This window comes from Diadema setosum, chromosome 4, assembly GCF_964275005.1.
Source record: "Diadema setosum chromosome 4, eeDiaSeto1, whole genome shotgun sequence".
Classification (NCBI taxonomy): Eukaryota; Metazoa; Echinodermata; class Echinoidea; order Diadematoida; family Diadematidae; genus Diadema; species Diadema setosum.
The window spans coordinates 208,106-227,203 of record NC_092688.1 but is presented as its reverse complement, the minus strand read 5'-3'; the positions used below and the strand labels follow the sequence as shown (position 1 = coordinate 227,203).

At 37.6% G+C, this 19,098-nt stretch overlaps 1 protein-coding gene across 1 annotated transcript in view; it reads right to left on the bottom strand.

Moving 5' to 3' along the window:
* LOC140227100 (uncharacterized) overlaps positions 1-14,529 on the bottom strand; it is a 46,175-nt gene extending 31,646 nt beyond the window's left edge. The window contains exons 1-6 of the mRNA XM_072307528.1: positions 14,486-14,529; positions 12,282-12,306; positions 8,343-8,669; positions 3,843-4,035; positions 726-898; positions 5-202 (exon numbers count right to left, since the gene is read on the bottom strand). Coding sequence (XP_072163629.1) covers positions 5-202; positions 726-898; positions 3,843-4,035; positions 8,343-8,669; positions 12,282-12,306; positions 14,486-14,515 — 946 coding nt within the window. The 5' untranslated portion in view covers positions 14,516-14,529. The remainder of the gene's footprint in view (positions 1-4; positions 203-725; positions 899-3,842; positions 4,036-8,342; positions 8,670-12,281; positions 12,307-14,485) is intronic.
* Between the last annotated feature and the right edge of the window lie 4,569 nt (positions 14,530-19,098).

The window sequence follows — 19,098 nt, the reverse complement described above, 5'->3', positions numbered from 1 at the left end:
GCACCTCTCTCATCCACAACCTGATTACATTCTCCCACGTCAATGCGATGACCCATCGAGGCTCCATGCTTGCTGTCTACTGCGCAATAATCGTCTCGAGTTTGGGGGGATGACGAGCTGCTTTCCACGATGGATGCCTGGGACTCGTTGACTAAGTGCATTCTCCAGTAGTTCCAAGAAGTTATCGTGGCGTCGACATAATCTGAAAAGGAAAATACCTTTACAAATTGATTTGATGTTTCGACGCGACACGAGAGTCATTCCTACCTTACCACATTTTATGACTTAATGTTCCTTAGAACACACATTCAGTCTACTGTTTTGTAATATTTTCCAGATCATACGATTATACCTTGTATGTCAATAGATATTAAGCATAAAAAACCAGGTAAATTGTAAAAGTAAAAGTGTCCAAAATAGTGTTCAGTTGTAAGATGAACATGATGAAGAAATTTAATTTAAAGCAAGGTGAAAAATTGCAGGTTCTCTCTTCTCACCATTTGTCCAACTTGTCAAGCCGTGTTTGTCTTTTCATTTGGTTTAATTTTGAGATTCTGAAGCATGAGTAAATCAAACAAACAAACAAACAAACAAAAAGTAAAAACAGCAAGTGGAAAAAGTCATTTCTTCTGCGATTATTGTGGAAGCCTTCTTTGCATGCTTCGAAAATTAAATTGTGCTTTTTATATATAGCTGTGAAAAGGGGTAACGAGGAGATGTCATACATGGTCGGCAGATAATCAAAGTGTGTAACGTATCATCAGACGGTATAACAGTCAGCTCTTCACAGCCAGCCCTCCACCACTTCACCAACTCGTTTTTGCAAGAAACTCGAGCACTTGGTGATGCATTCGTCTCAAGAGGGCGTACCTCAGCTACATCAGCAAAGCCCATGTTCCTGCTCGTAAGATGGGAGAAAAGAATACTCCGAATGTAACGAGTGATAATAAAGTGTGCTGCATTCATGCCCTAACCACACTGAAGAATTAAATGATCAGGGACTTGAGAGGGCTGACAAGATCAACACAATCTATGATCTAATGACTATTGCTGATGGAAATGCCGGAATATCGTCAAGAGACAAGTTTGGACCTCTAATGCATCTGTTTAGGTTTTTATCTCTACAGAGAACAAACGCTAGGTTGAACTGCTCCACAGTGTGAATCACAGACTTTAACAGAATCTTGATACAACAATTAGGCCCTAATTAATAACAAGGATAAATCTTTGAAATCATGAAATGTAATGATTTGTTTATTTCTTAGCAGAAACACTTTATATTGTTAAAGATAACTGATCTCTATTGTTTTGCAGATGATAAAGGCATGAAGCTCAGATCTCATCTGTTATTTGTGTCCGTTGTCATCGTTTCATTGGTCACCTGCAAAGTAGTCGAGCGCCCTCAGCGTTGATACTATCTGGATGAATGTGATGGGAATAGGCATCGGCTGCACTATGACTAGTCTCCGAAGAGAAATGTGTATGATAGAGCAAGATACCTTCATTTGAATTCCTTCCGCTCGTCAAAGATGCTGTTCGGAACAAGAAAGAGGAGAATAAACTATTAAGGCAAAAAATAAAAAGTAAAATAAGGAATTCTCCGAGACTTCTGTCCATGCTCCTAGTATTTTCTTTCATCTCCGCATATTGATGACGGTGCTATTCATTCATTTTGTCGTCTCCCGAAAACTTACAGTTAATTGATTATCCGTCCACATATTATTCAATCCTGTATTATTTCTTTTGATAGTAGATATCCAAAGGAGTGTCTTCAAAGAGTGACTTTTTCGAATATCAATTTGTCGATCGTAGACATCAGCTGATAAGCAATTGAAATTTTTTCCATTTTCTTTTTGGTGTTTCACATTTTAGATAATAATAACTAACCGGTTGGTTAAGATATCAGTAATAAGTGGGCAACATTTTGATAAGTTAAAAAAAAAATATTTTATTACATGTGTGAATTAATTGTACATCATGCGATCTCATTAGAAAATCCTTAGCTCGTAGTTGCTTGGACCTATCATATTCTTTTCTAGTCTCATCAATCATAATTATGTCGTTAAAATGCGCTTGAGTGACAAGATAATTCATTGAATTCGAGAACCTGGTAAAATAAGAGTATAAAGACAATCATGGGGATGACTCGAGCTAAGAAATAGCGGATTCATCATACTTAAACATTTAGTTTATACAATGACTACGCCAGCGTTATTTAGATATTACTCCATGTCTACAGCATGGAAAAGTAGTCAACGACAGTGGAGAGAAAAAAAGGTCATGATCTTTAAAGGGATAGTACAGTATTGGTGGAGATGAGAATTGGGCTTTTAAGTTTTTGCAAGATACCAAGAAAACACTTATGAAATAATACAGAGCATACCATTTTAAAAGATAATCAAAGTTTATTTGATGAAATTCGGGTTTGGAATGACTGAAACATCCAAAAACAAAGTAAAACAAAGTGATCGTAATAAAGTGTGGGTCCCACACTTTATTAGAATCGCTCTGTTTTGGATATCTCAGCCATTTCAAAACCAACTTTCATCAAATGAAAGTTGAATTCCTCATGGAATTACATGCTCTTTCATATCTTATAAGAGTTTTTCTCATTATCTCTCAAAAAAAAAATGTTAGAAACCTGAAATAAGGTCTCAACCAAAACTATAGCGCACGTATGGTAGTTAGTAACGTGTGTAGAATGAAGAAGAAGAAGAAGACGAAGAAGACGAAGAAGAAGAAGAAGAAGAAGAAGAAGAAGAAGAAAAACACAAAACTAACGTGCACGCCACCGATGGTGACGCTAATGACTGGATATCAAAAACAAAAATAAATAAATAAAAAAAGCCGGACTCTATCGCATGCAGAGTAATAGCAATCTACCGCTACGCTTTGTGTTTCAACCAATGTTCTCCTCAGCTCGGAATAGATTGTTTCAGATTCCTAGTTGAAAACTGAACAAATCGAGCACAATCTTGAATTTGTTGCGTAAGGTTTAATCATTCATTAAGTATTAACTTCTTTTTCTGCTAGCATTGATTATAAGGTCATTCACAAAAAATTCCATAATCTTCCAGTAAAGGAGATTTTGTAGACTGGTATCGTAAATCAAGATATCTATACAAACAATGTATTCATGACGTTGGCAAGTTATTTCCTGTCCAATAATCGGACTCCGTAGTCCTCGCTCACCAATTAAAGGTGGTAGTAAGCAGATAATAAGTCTATTAATCAGGTGACTGTAACAGTATTATGGAGTAATCATATGCTTGGAAATGTTATGACAGCAATAGTTTATTGCTCCCATGCACCCCCTCATGCTTACGGCGCTAGATGGGGAAGTCATTATAACAACTATGTTAAAATTCCAAATAAATACAATAACACACATTGTATTTCATCCGATGCATTGTTGGCATCAATTTTGAAATCTTTAGTCAGCTATACAACACTGACAACAACATTTAAATGGGGATTGCATTGATGTTCCAATGTATATTTGGAAATACAATAAGGGCTCTCGGAGTGTACGTGGTATTTATTACTAGAAATATTAATACGGAAAGCGAACAAAGATCCATGTATACTGTTATTAAAAATACATGATTGTAATATAAGAGTTGATATATATATATTTTTTTTTTCCTCAAACAAGAATTACTTTCTTACTTGAATAACATATCACTGCTGGAAACTTCCACTCCCACTCCGTGCCAGTTGGATAATTGGATACTTGAGTAATGTTACACTTCGACAGATCCAATTCATCTCCCATGCAATCTACGTAAACTCTATCAGCTGCATAATCGTCATAATCATCATATTGCGAAACAATGTGCCACCGTGATAGTCCATGATATCCCGACGATCTGCAGGCCACGTGACCCTCCTCTACCCCCCACGAAGAACACATATCTTTATCATGACAGATATGGTTCATCCATTTTCCGTCCTTGAAGAAAATTGGAATGGCGCTACATCCTTCAGTCGTCGGTTCGCAACGGTCAGTCTGGGATACTAAAGGAAGTAATATATCTGAATGAAACAAACGAACATGAATGTAAGAAATTAGCACGATAGCCGATGACTCACAGGTGCAGACACACAGACATCCAGACACCTCCACACCAACACCCACCCATACACACACACACATGTATATATATATATATATATATATATATATATATATATATACGATACAAATAGTGCGTATCACGTATCTATGGTGCACTATACTGGATTGTACCAGGGAGGTGAGCTCCCTGATTGTACATACTATTTCTTATATAATATAATATAATATAATATAATATATATATATATATATATATATATATATATATATGTATATATATATAATATATATATATACTGTATATATATATATATATATATATATATATATATACATATATTGAAACAAGGAAGGAAAAATATAATATATATATATATATATATATATATTTATATCTATGGTGGACTTTATTGGATTAGAGAACGACAAATACTGAATTATCCCGAGTGCTGTTTTGTTTCACCGAGGCCGCAGGCCGAGGTGAATAGAACTGCACGAGGGATAATTTACTCTACCTATTTACTACATATGGACCATAGGCCGCAATGGGGGAGGGGATGGGGAAGACGGAAGACGTGTCTTCCTCCCATGATTTTTTTTTTTTTTTTTTGGGGGGGGGGGGACCACGTATTCCCCTCAATAATAATTTTCAAAGTTAAATATTCTTTTTTTTGTGATTCATTATCATCTTTCTTTATTAAGAATGTTCCAATGAAAATGCGCACCAAATCATTGAATTTCAATCCTAAAAATGAACAAGCATCCTCCTGTGGGAGGGACACATCCCTATACACCTTTAGGCTCACCTCCATAAACTTAGTAGTTGCTTTGCCTACATAGTGAAAACGCACACTTTAAATAAGTGGTAACAGATACTGCGATTTACCCATTCATTTTGTCCCTGAGTATTCATTTTCTCACTTCTTTGATTAAAAATATTTCAAATGTTTCACAAAAAGTGAAACAAATGAAATGAAATGAAATGAATAAAATAAAATTATGCACCAGATCGTTGAATTCAGATTTTAAATATACAAAAGCTACCTCCTAGGGAAGGGGGGGGGGGGAACACAATGTCCATAAGCGTGCAGAGACACACACGCGGATCAAAAGGTGACAATCTAGCTCTTTGCATCGACCTGAATATTCATTTTTTTCCTGTATATCTTTTTGATTGTAAAGTTTTGCAAATATTCCTCCGGAAACGTGTACCAAATTGTTGTATTTAAGGGGAATACACATACTCTCCCAGCTCGGTCGCTGCGCTCACTTGCTAGTTGCTGTGCTCTTCTTTCCCCTGCCAACATTGAGCATATTCTTGACCACTAACCGCCAATTACCCCCCCCCCCCCGAAAAAATCCCACCTACGGCCATGAATGTATACATAGACCATCTACCATCATCTATTTTCACACAATGAGGATATGATTACTTCGCCTTCAGTGTTTCTGTCTCCACCCTCTCCACCCTATACTCCTCACATGAAATTGCTGCAATCACTGACACAGATAGTGCCTTCTAGATGTGCTATGTAACACTTGACGTCCAAAGGAGAGTTATATTTTCCCTAACAGATTATATGTTCCTGAAATGCAGAGGGAAAACATTATCTAGGTGAAAAATAAAACTCTCAAGGGAATACTAAGTGCTACATTATATTGCTAGTCAAGGCGAAGCTTTGCTATAATGGTTGGCATAAAGCTCAAACGTAGTAGGGTTTATTTCAGTCTAGCCTCGGAACCAGGCGGAAACATTTTTTTTTTCTTCAATTCTTGCACTTTTCCAGAAAGGAGGAACAGTGAGAGGAATAATGATGTCAAAGCTACGTACCGTTTTCTCCTTCCTTTCTCATATCTCATATATTAAGTGTATGTATACTAGCAATGAGTATAATACAAATGTGTAAGATATTGTGTTTAGGAAGAGAGGTCACCGACAGATATATATATATTTTTAAATAAAAAATAGTCTTTCTTTCTTTATTCCCTCTTTTTTCTTCCTAATTTGATCTCATATCAGTTGAGATTGGTTCCTTTGATTTTGTTTTAAATCTGTTTGTATTTTCATTAATTCATTAGTCGTTCTCTTATGTACTTTCTGAGGGCCCTATATCGTACAAGCTTTGCTTTTTAGTGGGACCTTCCATTTCCATTCCCATCCTTATTAAATTTGTACTCTGCATATGTCTGTGTTAAAAATACGCGTATGTTCTCTTTCTTTTGCTACTGATCATCACATGTATTTTGTTAATTTACGTTTTTGCAATATTACAAATATGTTCTGCTTTACTATGCATTGTATATGATTTTCTCTGTTCACTTGATAGAAATGAAAACAAATTTGAACTTTGAACTTTGAAATAGGCCTTATAGCTTTGGCTTCTCCTGGAAAAGGAGTGCATCCGTGAGATATGAGTAAAGAGAAAATGGTGCGTAGCTTTGAAATTGTTATCACTTTTCCTGTTCTTCGCTTAACCTATAAGTGCACCTGTTTAAAAACTGCTGTAGGGACATGCCGGAAACCGCAATGAAGTTTTAGGGCTTTAGCGTTCCATACCAAATATCAGAGTTCGATTCCCGATGAAGACCAATTTCAAGCTCGTCCACGTTGTCAACAAAATTAGATACGAGATCAATTCATATATATATATATATATATATATATATATATATATATATATATATATATATATACATAGAAGAAGTATTGGAACAAGTTCACTCGGTTGACGGCAGGTTCATCCGTATTTATTGCTACACGGAGTTTCATGCCATCTCCATGAGGCGCAATCATCAGGCAACGATTCTGTCTAAAGCTCTTCCTTTGAGGATATCGAGCACTCTTCATAGAAGGATAGAATCACCAAGTGTATATGTATAATATATCTATCTATCTATATATATATATATATATATATATATATACATATATATATATATATATATATATATATATCCGTGCGTGTGTGTGTGGCACGTTAAACGAGATAGATAATCATATGTCATAAGACAGCAGTCAGTCCGCAGCACCCGATAATTCGCTCGTATTTATTCAACTCGTATGCAAGCCCGCTCTAGGCTTGCATTATACGTAATGAGCTGCGTAAGGGGATTTTGTCCTTGGGCTTTCGGCAACAAAAATACACCTTATGTTCACAAATTTGGTATCAAATTCAAGGAAAATATGTAAACTATCGTCACATGTTACTCAAATTATTGTAAATGAAAAATATCATAGCCTAATTTTAGCTTGAAAAATGATGAAAAAAGTAATTCGTGCAGTCCACGTTCAAGACGTTCAAAAAATACCAAATTCACCTTGCGTCTCAATGAAAATGCTTTATTTGGTAGTCCATCTCCAAATCTTTGTATCCATGTAAATATCTTGACAATTTGTTGCTTAATCCGGTCAGGAACCAGTAAAATATACATCGATATCAGTGCTGATCAGCTTGAAACCGTGCAATCTCAAGAGTAAGCTCTCTCACTGGACAGCGCTTGCATTCAGCGCTTGCATTACGTTATTACGCTGCTACATAAGGGTTTCATGCCACTTGCGGTTTCTTGGCACGGGTGTAGTTCAAGCCAAGTTCAAGTGCTGGACGCAAGCACTGTCCAATGAGAGAGCTCTCTCGCGCCACTGTACACTTTGTGTTGAGCATACTTCCGGCTTAGGAGTGAATTTTACAGACATTCAAAACGGAAAAACTAGTATAAATCATGCTTGCGTCTCCTTGACTTCAATATATGATGAGCATCTAAGTTTCCTCTCTACGAAAAAGCCAAAATCAGAAACAACAGTTTCTTAATCCGGTCAGGAACCAAAAAAGAACTTTAGACGACAAAATCTTCCGTGAAAAGCAGGTAAACTTTACGCAAATTCAACTGATTATGTAGTCATGATAAGATCCGATGTTATACGCAAATTTAGTATCAAAATAAAGATCAAAGTCTGGAGAACAATTTACCGTGACTTGTAGCCATGACAAATGTATGTACAAGTCGCTACACTGTGAAAACCATAGCCCTATCAAAGTCTCGCAAAATCTCGCACGACGAGACACCTTTCGAACGCAAAGATCGTCAACGAGAGTGCTGAATAAATCTTGCCGGATCGGCTCATTAGCATACGTGCTGCGGACTGACTGACAGTATATCACTACAACATACACGAACATACTGATGCTCAGAGTTATTGTACATGGTCTACATATGACAAATGAGGATGAAATAAGCCACGCGATTCCAATAAAGTTTTACACACCTCTGGCACAGGTGACACCAGCAAACTCTAGGTACGTACAGTCGTGATCCCATGCATTCGAGGACGGACAGTCGTAAATAGTACTTTCGTCACCATTGCAATAGACATTATCGTAGATTATGGAAGCTGCGTCTTCAGGCTGCCCAAAGTGCGAATATTTCCATGCAACCAGAGCGCGACGAAAACCGAGCATCCGGCAAACAACATCAGCACTGGGTAGGTCCCAGAGGTCATCGCATACAGTCCCCCAGGACTCGTCGTTACCCGGGGCGAGTATTTGTACCGTGCCTTCGCTGCTGTCTGAGCCGTCGACCAGACGAACTCTGTCTGCATGTTAACGAATTGAACGAGAGAACGGGCATCTTCTCTTTGTTTGCCAGAACGGTCTTTCAAAATCATATTGCACAAACAATAAGAACTCGGTCAATATCATGTAATTCATTCTTCTTGAAATGTGTATTTTGTTCGTCAATGAGCTAAGCTCATGATGAATGCTATGAGATGCATAAAGAGAAATAGTGCACCGCATTACGAAACGTCATAACCTCACAACATAGCATACCCTGAAGGGATATCAAATACCACACGACGACCCGACACATATCACATCATGGTAACAAAGAAAGGTGATATCATTCTGAAACAGTGATCACATTAAGATAAGGCATCACATCCATGGTACATTGGTTTACCCTCCCTTATTAATTAAGGCATTATTTACCATTTGCAGATGAAACAAACAAAAACCCAGCTTCAGTGCTTCTATAGTTCAAAAGTGTGAGTTAGCAGAGAAACAACCTATGTAAATGCGCTTATCAGTATATTCAACGTTAAGTAATGGTTGAATGTAACTGTAACATTTTTCCCTAAACTATTTATAGCTATGGTTTATTGAGAAAAAATAGCGATATCTCCTTCGGTATTTTACGCTTTATTGCGAGATTTTCATATCATGGTAGCGTTCTTGTGATCAACTGACCTACATAGATGCGTAAAATGTGATAATCTTTAAATCAGTGCTTCCAATTAGTGTAAATAATACTTTTAATGAAGTACTGACCACATCACGATACGACACACATTACGTAATGATAATATGTATATTCTTCATCTCCAGGGGCGTCGAGGTGCTGAAACTTTTAACAATTCATAACTTTTGAATCGACTGTCCAATTTACTTCAAACTTCTACTGATATTCTCTTCCATGGACTTGCTACACTTATGGAATAGGAACGAAGGTCTTTCTTTGATCCCATTCTTCTCCACCGCCACCTGACTATGCGCATCTTAATGAGTAAATTCAGACGTTTGGACAATGACGATTGTAAAATCGTGCGATGAATGTCCACATGATTTATGCGAGTAGTACGTCCATGGTTTCACTAATGTTGCTGCATTCTCTCAATCCACAAATATGTTTTGGTAAACTTGTGCAGATTGTTTTCTTTTAGTGTCTGAAGGAGATTTAATAATCAAACGCCTATAGGACTACTTAACAAGTGATATATGGGCAGACATTGACACGAAATACAACGCAGAAATTTTAGCAAGTTTTTATGGAGAGATGATAACATTGCTGATTTGCCACGAAGGTTAATGCGTTTTTCTTACCTAGGTATGGAACTAATAAAATATAAAATCTTTCCATCACTTAATACTACCAGTACATTACATAAACAAGGCACAGGCTTCAACTGATGATTTTGAGGGATGTGTTGACAGGTGATTGAAATCAGTGTCAGGGTAAGGTCGTCTAAAACATAATAGATAGATAAAAAGTAAGAAAGTACTATTACTAGAAAGGGCATTATAGCACTTGATATCCAGTTTGGAGCAGTTAGGATAGATATGACTTAAATAGCTAAAGACTAGATCACATATAAACAGAGTGTTAGAAAATTGAAAAGGATGACGTGACATGCACCGGGCATTCACATGTACCGAGTTTGCTTAATATTGATTAATTTTCTAATTAAGCAATGGCAAATAAATTTTCTAATTAAGTAAATTTGCCATGTGAATGGAAACTGGAAAGGGTGTTTTGAAACAAGTTTCAAATTAAGTCTCTAATTAACTAACGCGGTAGGTTTAAAAAGGCGCACAGACTCCGATAGCGTCAAGAGCATGTGATGAGCAAGAAGTTTTCTCCAGACCCCTTCTTTTCCATCCCCCTTCTCCTTCTCCATCCTCACTCCTCCTTCATCCTCTTCTTCATCGGGATGGCCTATCATCTTATGATTAAAGGTGCATGGTCCCGGTGTTTTAGTCAAATGTGTACGGCGCAAGTGTCCTATAGAGACCTACGCTATCGACTTCTCTTTGGCGCTTACGCTTTGGCCCACTTTCCCGAGTCCGAAGAAGTCCGATTCACTGTAGTCAGTGGTCCGATCACAGTTCGGCTCATGATTCGGCTGAGGAGGATGACAGCTTAAGCAAACTTCTTTTGTGATGTCATAATAACAAGCACATATGCACGCACCCTGGCATTACTACAGACTGCGCGATGCGCAAAGAAGACAACAAAGGCAACGTTACTTAGCAACACCTACGCACTTTACTCTTGATGACAGCTCAACTTCGGTAGTGGTGATCGGCAGTATCATCAACAGCGCCATCTATACTGCCGGGACTATGCCCCTTTAATGTAGAAATAATTCTACGAAGCTACCATAAGGCTTGTGAATTCTATAGCATGTTACGGGGGTATGTCATGAGTCTGACTCACACCCATAGTCACATCAGTCACAGCCCACGAGTCATGTAGTCCTCGAGTCATAAAGCCTACCAGCTCGACATTACAGTCAAGCATAGACCTATTGGCCCGAGAATATAGGCGAAAAAGACCATGAGTTCGGTACTGGGCAAACAAGGCATACAAGGCCGACACTTATTACATCACAAGGCTTCATGTACGCAGCGTATCGTGTACCTTTATTATCATTTTTTTTTTTCATGTACGCTAGAGGGTTTCTTCAACATAATTGCAAACGCATAATCATATTTACACATACTCTACAAATTGTTCCTGCACGTGATAAAAGAATGATCACATTCAAAACTGTAGCCCTTTAGAATGACTGTTTTGTATAAAGTGACAGAGTGTAGTCATACAATAAAAACTATATTGGACCACAAAAACGAATTCTAAAGGTAGAGACAAACACATCGGTATTCATTTTATTTACATGTAGTTTCATTTATTTACTATCAATAAGATGGAAAATATTCATGAATAACATGACATTATGCGCGTTACGTCATGTTACCAAATGCGGAATTTCAAAAAAGAAGAAGAAACGAGAAATAAGGAGTCTTACAGAATTTCAACAGTGTCGTATATAGGTACTTGTTGATTTAATAAGATAATGTGTGATTATTACACTATTCTTGATGAAGCAAGTATATAGATAGAAGGATTCATATATCTACCTACACTAATCGCTTTTTTTTTTTTACCACACTGGCGGCCATTTCGTATTCTTTGTATATTTCGTGAAAGGAAAATAGACATGTTCTCTCCTAACAAAAAAAAAATGTAAACATAAAACGATAGCTTTGGTAAGACAAATAATGTTCCTAATGATACAGAGCACAGTTTGATTCTGCCCAATGTAATAATATGCTCACTATTTATTGTTATAACAGTGGGTATAAAAAAAAAGTGACTGTCATATCAGGGTTTTCGTAGCCGAATATCAGAAGGGCTCGATTACATCAATATCTGGAGTCTATGATGGTTAAAGATATATACGTATGTGTCCCATTTGGTGCTCCTATATTGAATCACAATGGTATAGATTAGCGCCTTGGTCTGATCATTGGACACCAAACCTTACGGGTAACACGATCAAATGCACTAACTGTGGGTACAAAAACACTTCTGGGAGGAATTACATGTTTTAGTCGCAAGGAAAAAAAGGAAAAACATCTTTTCTTACCTGTCGTTTGAAGGCACTTTGTGATCTAAAGGAAAGAGAAATATGATTGGTTGATCAGTGTTACTGGAACAGGGAAGAAGAAAAAAAAACAACAACAACCGAACTTGCATTTGATGCATAAGCAGTCAACTAATCATTATTTTATTAGTCTGTGTTCGTGGGTGGATTTGGTTTTCTGTGTACAATCAAGAACGGCGCACGCTTTCCGTCACGCTTAGACATAAACACACAAAGCTGATTTCATGAAAGATAGAGAGTTTTGGTCTAGAGGAAATGTGTCGACTTCTCGGGAGCTGATATATCATAATATTAGACGCTTTATACACTGAACGGAATTCGGTCACCTTCATGATCAACGCGGTAATACTGTTTTGGGAGGATGAACTAGTGTACCATTGAATGCTACTTTTGTGCATTCATTCTTACGTTAATAATTTTCCCTTTTTTTTCCTTTCTGAAATGGAGACCGTCGGAATTTACTGAAGACAAGTTCAGACACTGGCCTCGTATGTAAATTACTGTATTGATGGGCCAGAACTTTGATAAACAATACGTTAATGGAACGTTTGGAACAATTTACCCATTCATATACGACAAGCCCCATCAGTAGAATCATTTAAGGCACTACTTAAAACTTATCTTTTCCCATATTGACTCCTTCCCTAAGTTAATGTGTTGAGTGCAATTCAATTATTGTATGTGTTTAATTACTGGTACACATTCGATTTATGTCATGTTATTCTTACTTATGTTTTGACCTGTCTGTTTTCCCTCATTTTTCATCTTTCCTTTCGTCACTTCCCTGTGCGCTTAGAAACATTGTATTAAGCGCATTACAAATGTAATGTATTATCATTATTATTATTATTATTATTATTATTATTATTATTATTATTATTATTATTATTATTATTATTATTATTAATATTCCCTAAAAAGACAAAATAATGAATTACTCCCGTAATCGAGTGTGTGCGACTGCAGGCAATGGAACATTAGAAACAGATGTCAAGGAACAACACACGCACACCCATACATACATACGTACATACATACATACACACACACACACACACACACACACGCACGTAAATTTCCGCGGTGTATACGATTACATAAAATATTATAGGCTCTACATTATATACATACACACATCAAAAGTATTTTCCATCGGCCTTTGAACAAAAACAAAAACAAAAAACAAAAACAAAACAAAACAGTAAGGAAAGACCAAAGACAAAGTTAACTAGCCTATGCCCACAGGTTATAGCCAGAAGTAGTAAGAGATATGCACGCGCAGTCTCAATTAGAATGTCTTGATTCTTATTTTTTCATCTTCCTCAGATTGCATTTTGTTTTACTTCTTTAATCTCAGGCTACAAAGAATGCTCCTCATATCTTTTTTTCTATGGTACACACTTCGGTTGAGCTGCTATACTACTGGACTTCTTATCTATAGTACTTAACTGCTGATACGTCACAAATTGGAAAATTTAGATTTTGATTCTAGCCCAAATTCTCAAGTGCAGCACAAAAAAAAAAAAGAGAGTGAACAAAAAATTGTTTGACTCTATTCATTTTCAGTTTCTTGTATTTTACTCACCAAAAATTTCCACCCCTTTATAAATTCAAATATAACAATCAGAACACAATCTGACATTCCCGAAGTCGTTCACATGACTTTCCTAAGTTAATAATGTCTTCTTAACTTTTGAATGTTAATCTCGATTCCATTTCATTTTGTGTGGACATGACGTAGATTGGCTCAAGTACCTGAAGTCCCTATTGTTGTTGTTGTTGTTGTTCTAAATCAGTGTTTACCACCATAATACGAAAGCACTGTTTGTATTTCGAAGCTAATGACAACTACCTAGAGAATGTTAAGACTCGTTTATTTCTGCTATGAATCATCAACCCCCATTTCTTGCACTACCACATTACGGCCCGAGTTTAGATGAATGATTTAATTCATTCATTCAGTTGAGACTGGGTTGGTCTAGCTTCGTGTCAATATCCGGATTAAAAATTATAGCATTTTCATTTGAACATTCACTTTCTTGATAGAAATAGTAATATCAAGGGAAAGTTACTATTGCATTCTCTTACATGTGGATTCATTTCAAAGAGAACAAAGAGAACAAACCACACACGATTTCAGTAAAAGGGAAATAAGAAAACAAATAAAACCCCAAACAAAGATTTACCACATTTGTAGCTAAGAAGACAGCGGCCATGAGAATGCGAGATGTCATCTTGCTCTCCGTGGTTTTGTCTTCACCTCCTCTCCGTAAGAAGCTGATTAACACCAGTCAGTTCGCCTCCTTACTATCCTTTGGTTTAATTGTTGAAGCGGCGAGTCTGTGATGTGCGACTTCTTTTCCACCTCCCTGCTAACTTACTACCGGCTTTGTCATCCAAGCGTCTACCTCCAACAAAGAAAAGTGAATGTAAGCAAAGATCTAAACTCTGCAGTTCTACACAAAATAATACACGCTCGAATCCACCGTGACCATCAAAATGCAAACATCAAATAAGATTTTCGTTCACTATTTCAAGGTGTGGTGTTTTTAATGGATTCTTTGTTGAACTTGAATCCAGCTGATAATCCACCATACCATGGTAATGACGAGAACTCAGCAAGGAATGAGAGGACAAAGGAAGATTCCACTTGACTTGAGAAACATCCTCAGCTCGAAGTGCAATCCGTCACAGGGAGCTGGCTGTGGCGACAAACTACGTCAGCAGACGGACATGAGAGCGGAGAAAGGACAGAGAGAGGGAGAGATGGATAGAGAGCGGGAGAGAGAGAGGGGAGAGAGAGAGAGGGAGAGATAAACAGAGGCCAGGAGAAAGGGAGAGAGAGAGAGAGAGAGAGAGAGAGGGGGGGGGGGGAGGGAAACAAAAACCAAACCTCACAGCATATCGTGCCAGAGTACTAGTTAAGTCAAATGCCATTTTTACGATCTTGATTTTATTATCAGGTTTTGGGTCAAGCAAATGGCCTCAGAGCACTCATAGGGAATAGAAGCAGTGATCCTTTAAGACAATAAAACTTGGCAGGAAAGAAATGAACAATAGCTATATCAAGATTTATTACAGTCAAAAATAGTGATCTACAACTACTAAAGATATATTTACACACACACACACTCATATATATATATATATATATATATATATATATATATATACATATATATATATATATACATACATATATATATATATTTATATATATATATATATACATATATATATATATATATATATATATATATATATTTTTTTTTTTTTTTAACTCTTGCACTTTGCCGAAAAGGAGGAACAGTGAGAGGAATAATGATGTCAAAGCTACGCATCGACTTCTTCTTTTCTCATATCTCGTATTATTATGCTGTTGGTCAAAAAGATGGAATATGTTGGACTTTATTGCACAGTTTTTATTGGTATCTAACAGTCTATACAGGTAAAAGGTAGTTGAGTGATTACATAACGTTTCCCCATTCGTTTCTCCATTACACAGGGGATAAAATAATATCGAAAATATGTGTATATTATTCGAGACTATAAAAGCCATTGCAGGTGAGATTCTGTCCCTATTGCTGATGATGCAATGTTGCATTTATAACGATCGAGACTGTTGACATCGTTGGGACATCACAGAGGACAGTCTGTAAGATCCTGAAACGACAAAAGGGATGAGGCAATGTGCGGCCACGGAAACCTCCGGGGTATCCAATCTTAACCACTAGACGAGATGACTGCCAACTATTGAATCCCTGTAGGAGAAAGCGGAAAGTGCCTTTGATTCCTCTTCGCTACCTGTGGAGGAGACATAGGATCAATGTTTCCAGGGCAGCCGTTAATCGGAGATTGTTCCAATATAGTTACCGAGCACTATCATACGGTTGACGACATGTCCATGCCTGGCTGTTCGCCAAAGAGTTGCTCGTCTTGATCACTGGGCGATAGGGAGCACAGATGCCTCATCTGGACACATGGCGACATGTTGTCTTCACGGACAAGAGCCGCTACATCCTTGACCGAACAGATGGGAGACACCCAGTTCGTCTATCACCCGGGGAAAACCTTAGTGGTGACTGCACCAAAAAGACGACTCAAGGTGGTTGCGGCTCAGTGATGATATGGGCCGACATCCATTACGGTGGAAAAACGCCACTGGCGGTTCCGGAAAGAATCGTTAACACCGTCGTGCACGAAGCTATCCTAGAGTACCACTACCTTCCACATGCAAAACGAAAGTACGGACATAATTTCTGACTGTATAGAAAGACAACGCTAGACCGCACAGGGCCACTGTAGTAAGGGAATTCCTTGAGGCAATGCTCGTGGAGCAGTTGCCATGGCCATCTTGCTCGCCAGATATGATCCCAAGAGAGCATGCACGGCATGCCTTCAGCCTAGACATCAACGATGTATATGTTATCTCTGAAACTGCAGCATTGGACAGACGCTCTTATGGAAGAATGGGATGGTAATGTCAACACGCTACATTTACCGCATGCCGCGAAGTCTGCAGGCCCTGGGCGATGCCAGGAGTGGACATACCCGCAGGCTACAAGTGACTAAGTTATGTACAAGGATGACTCTGCTTTAACCCTAATTCCACCGTTTTTTTTTTTTTTTTTTTTTTTTTTTTAGGGACTTGAAACCATGGGGGGGGGGGGGCTTTTTTGCCCCCTTCAGATCTCGGTCGTGGATCGCGCGATCCTCGCGAAAATTTGCAGTAAGGTATAGGTCAATGTAATCTACAAGTCTGTATAATTAGATTTTTAAAGTTTTAATTTATCTATTTTATATTAACTGATTTATGCTAATCTATGCAAAATATATATATATATATATTTTTGCCTATAAATAAAAAAAAAAATAAAGCTCCAAGACTTCTAATTTTTGGTGAACATATTCTTTTCAATATCCTCAACAATAATATTGAAGCAAAGATTCGGCTTGATAATTATTTATTATGTATTTCATTGTTTATTGATTTTTTTTAAATGTATTTCTTAAACTTGTTTTTTCTTTTTGTTTTTGTTGTTTTTTCGTCAAAATTTGTCGCAGTAACTTTTTAAAGCATAATCAGGCTAACATAAATCATTATCAGCAATTGAAAGTGTTTTGAATTAATTGCAAAAACACAATTTACATTGGATTTGTACACAAAGTCATGTTTTTGAGCAATTTTTGGGCCGACGATTTTTTTTTTTCAAAGGGGCGTGGCTTCAAAACGGTATGCGCGGCAGCGACAAATTGGTCTCAAAAGTTGCGCGATACTTGAAAGAAACTAGAAATGTCGCTATGGCGACTGATGACTCCGCCATAATGCATGATTCTCCCAATAGGCGTATAGTATAATGTCTTCACAATGTGTGATCCATGACAGTTTCACATAACTGGCAAAATATTGAATGACAGGTTTGTCAGAAATGTCTTGAACTGGGTTTGCTATAATTTTCTAAGAGTGCAGGTACACATATTTGGGGAATTTTGGGGGAAGTTTATGCACTGAGTAATTTCCAAGGAATGAAGAAAGAGTGTGATGACGGTACAAAATATATATATATATATATATATATATATATATATATTTTTTTTTTTTTTTTTGGGGGGGGGGGTATTGAAACCTGGCCTTTGACCCTTAACCTTTGACCTTTGACCTTCTGGCTGGAATTTTCCCAGAGAATCTTCATTAGGTAATACATGTATTAAGTTTTGAAACTAATAATGCAAGCATTGCATATACTAGTATATGAGGGAAATAGTAAAATTTTGAGGAGTTGACCTTGACATTTGACCCCTGACTATTGACCCATGACCCCTAAATTCCCTAGATAATCCCTGCCAGACAGTAAATGCGCATGTATACTAACCCATTGAGGACGGACTGATTTTGCTAAACCATGCATCCCAGGTCGAAAACCCAGTAGAAACCAGTAGAAACCAGTAAGCATTTTTAACTGGTCTTTACTGGTTTTAACTGGTCTTAACTGGTTTCAACTGGTACCAGTTGAAATCAGAAGGCAACTCCAAATTTCCAGTAACAAAATAAGCAATTCTAACTGAAACCAGTTGATACCAGTTAAAGATGTACTAGTCAACGGCGTAAATCCATACTGAGGAGTGGGGGGAATGGTCACCATCACCACGATTACAAGCCCATAACCGGACCGGCGCAGCCTCTTTTTTTTTTTTTTTTTTTTTTTTTTTTGGGGGGGGGGGTGGGGGGAGAAGCTTTGTGCCCCCCTCCCCCCCCCCCACACACACTTTACAGGGATCGGATGCCCCACTCTTTTGCATGAAATATAAAGTGGGAGAAAAGTGGCAGCAACTACATAAAGACTTTTTGTTCTTGTTGCTATTTTTTTTTTGCTTGTCAGACGACTTTCGGCGGAAAATCAGACCTTAAAAGTATGAAAACATTTTCTTTGTGTGTGGAAATATCTGTGAGAGGGAGCGGAACGACCGAACGGGGGAAGGGTGTGTATGGGGGGGGGGGTATCCCTCTCCCACACGAGGAAGATTTTGCATTTTCAGACCTGAAATTCAGCGATCTGGTGCTCACTTGTGAAAATTTTGTTTTCTTTTCTTTAAAAAAAAACAATAAGAAAATGAAATATTCACAATATATTATTGAATGACAAAATCGTGGTATTTCAGCTCTTGCTGTGCGACATCACTGTGAAGGCCTACTAAATAATGGGGCCTATCATCGGTGTAGACAGGATTTGATCTTAGGAGGAGCGGTTATGTGAGGGAACGAATCAAGCGAGGGGGAAGGGTATGGTAGGGGGGTTTC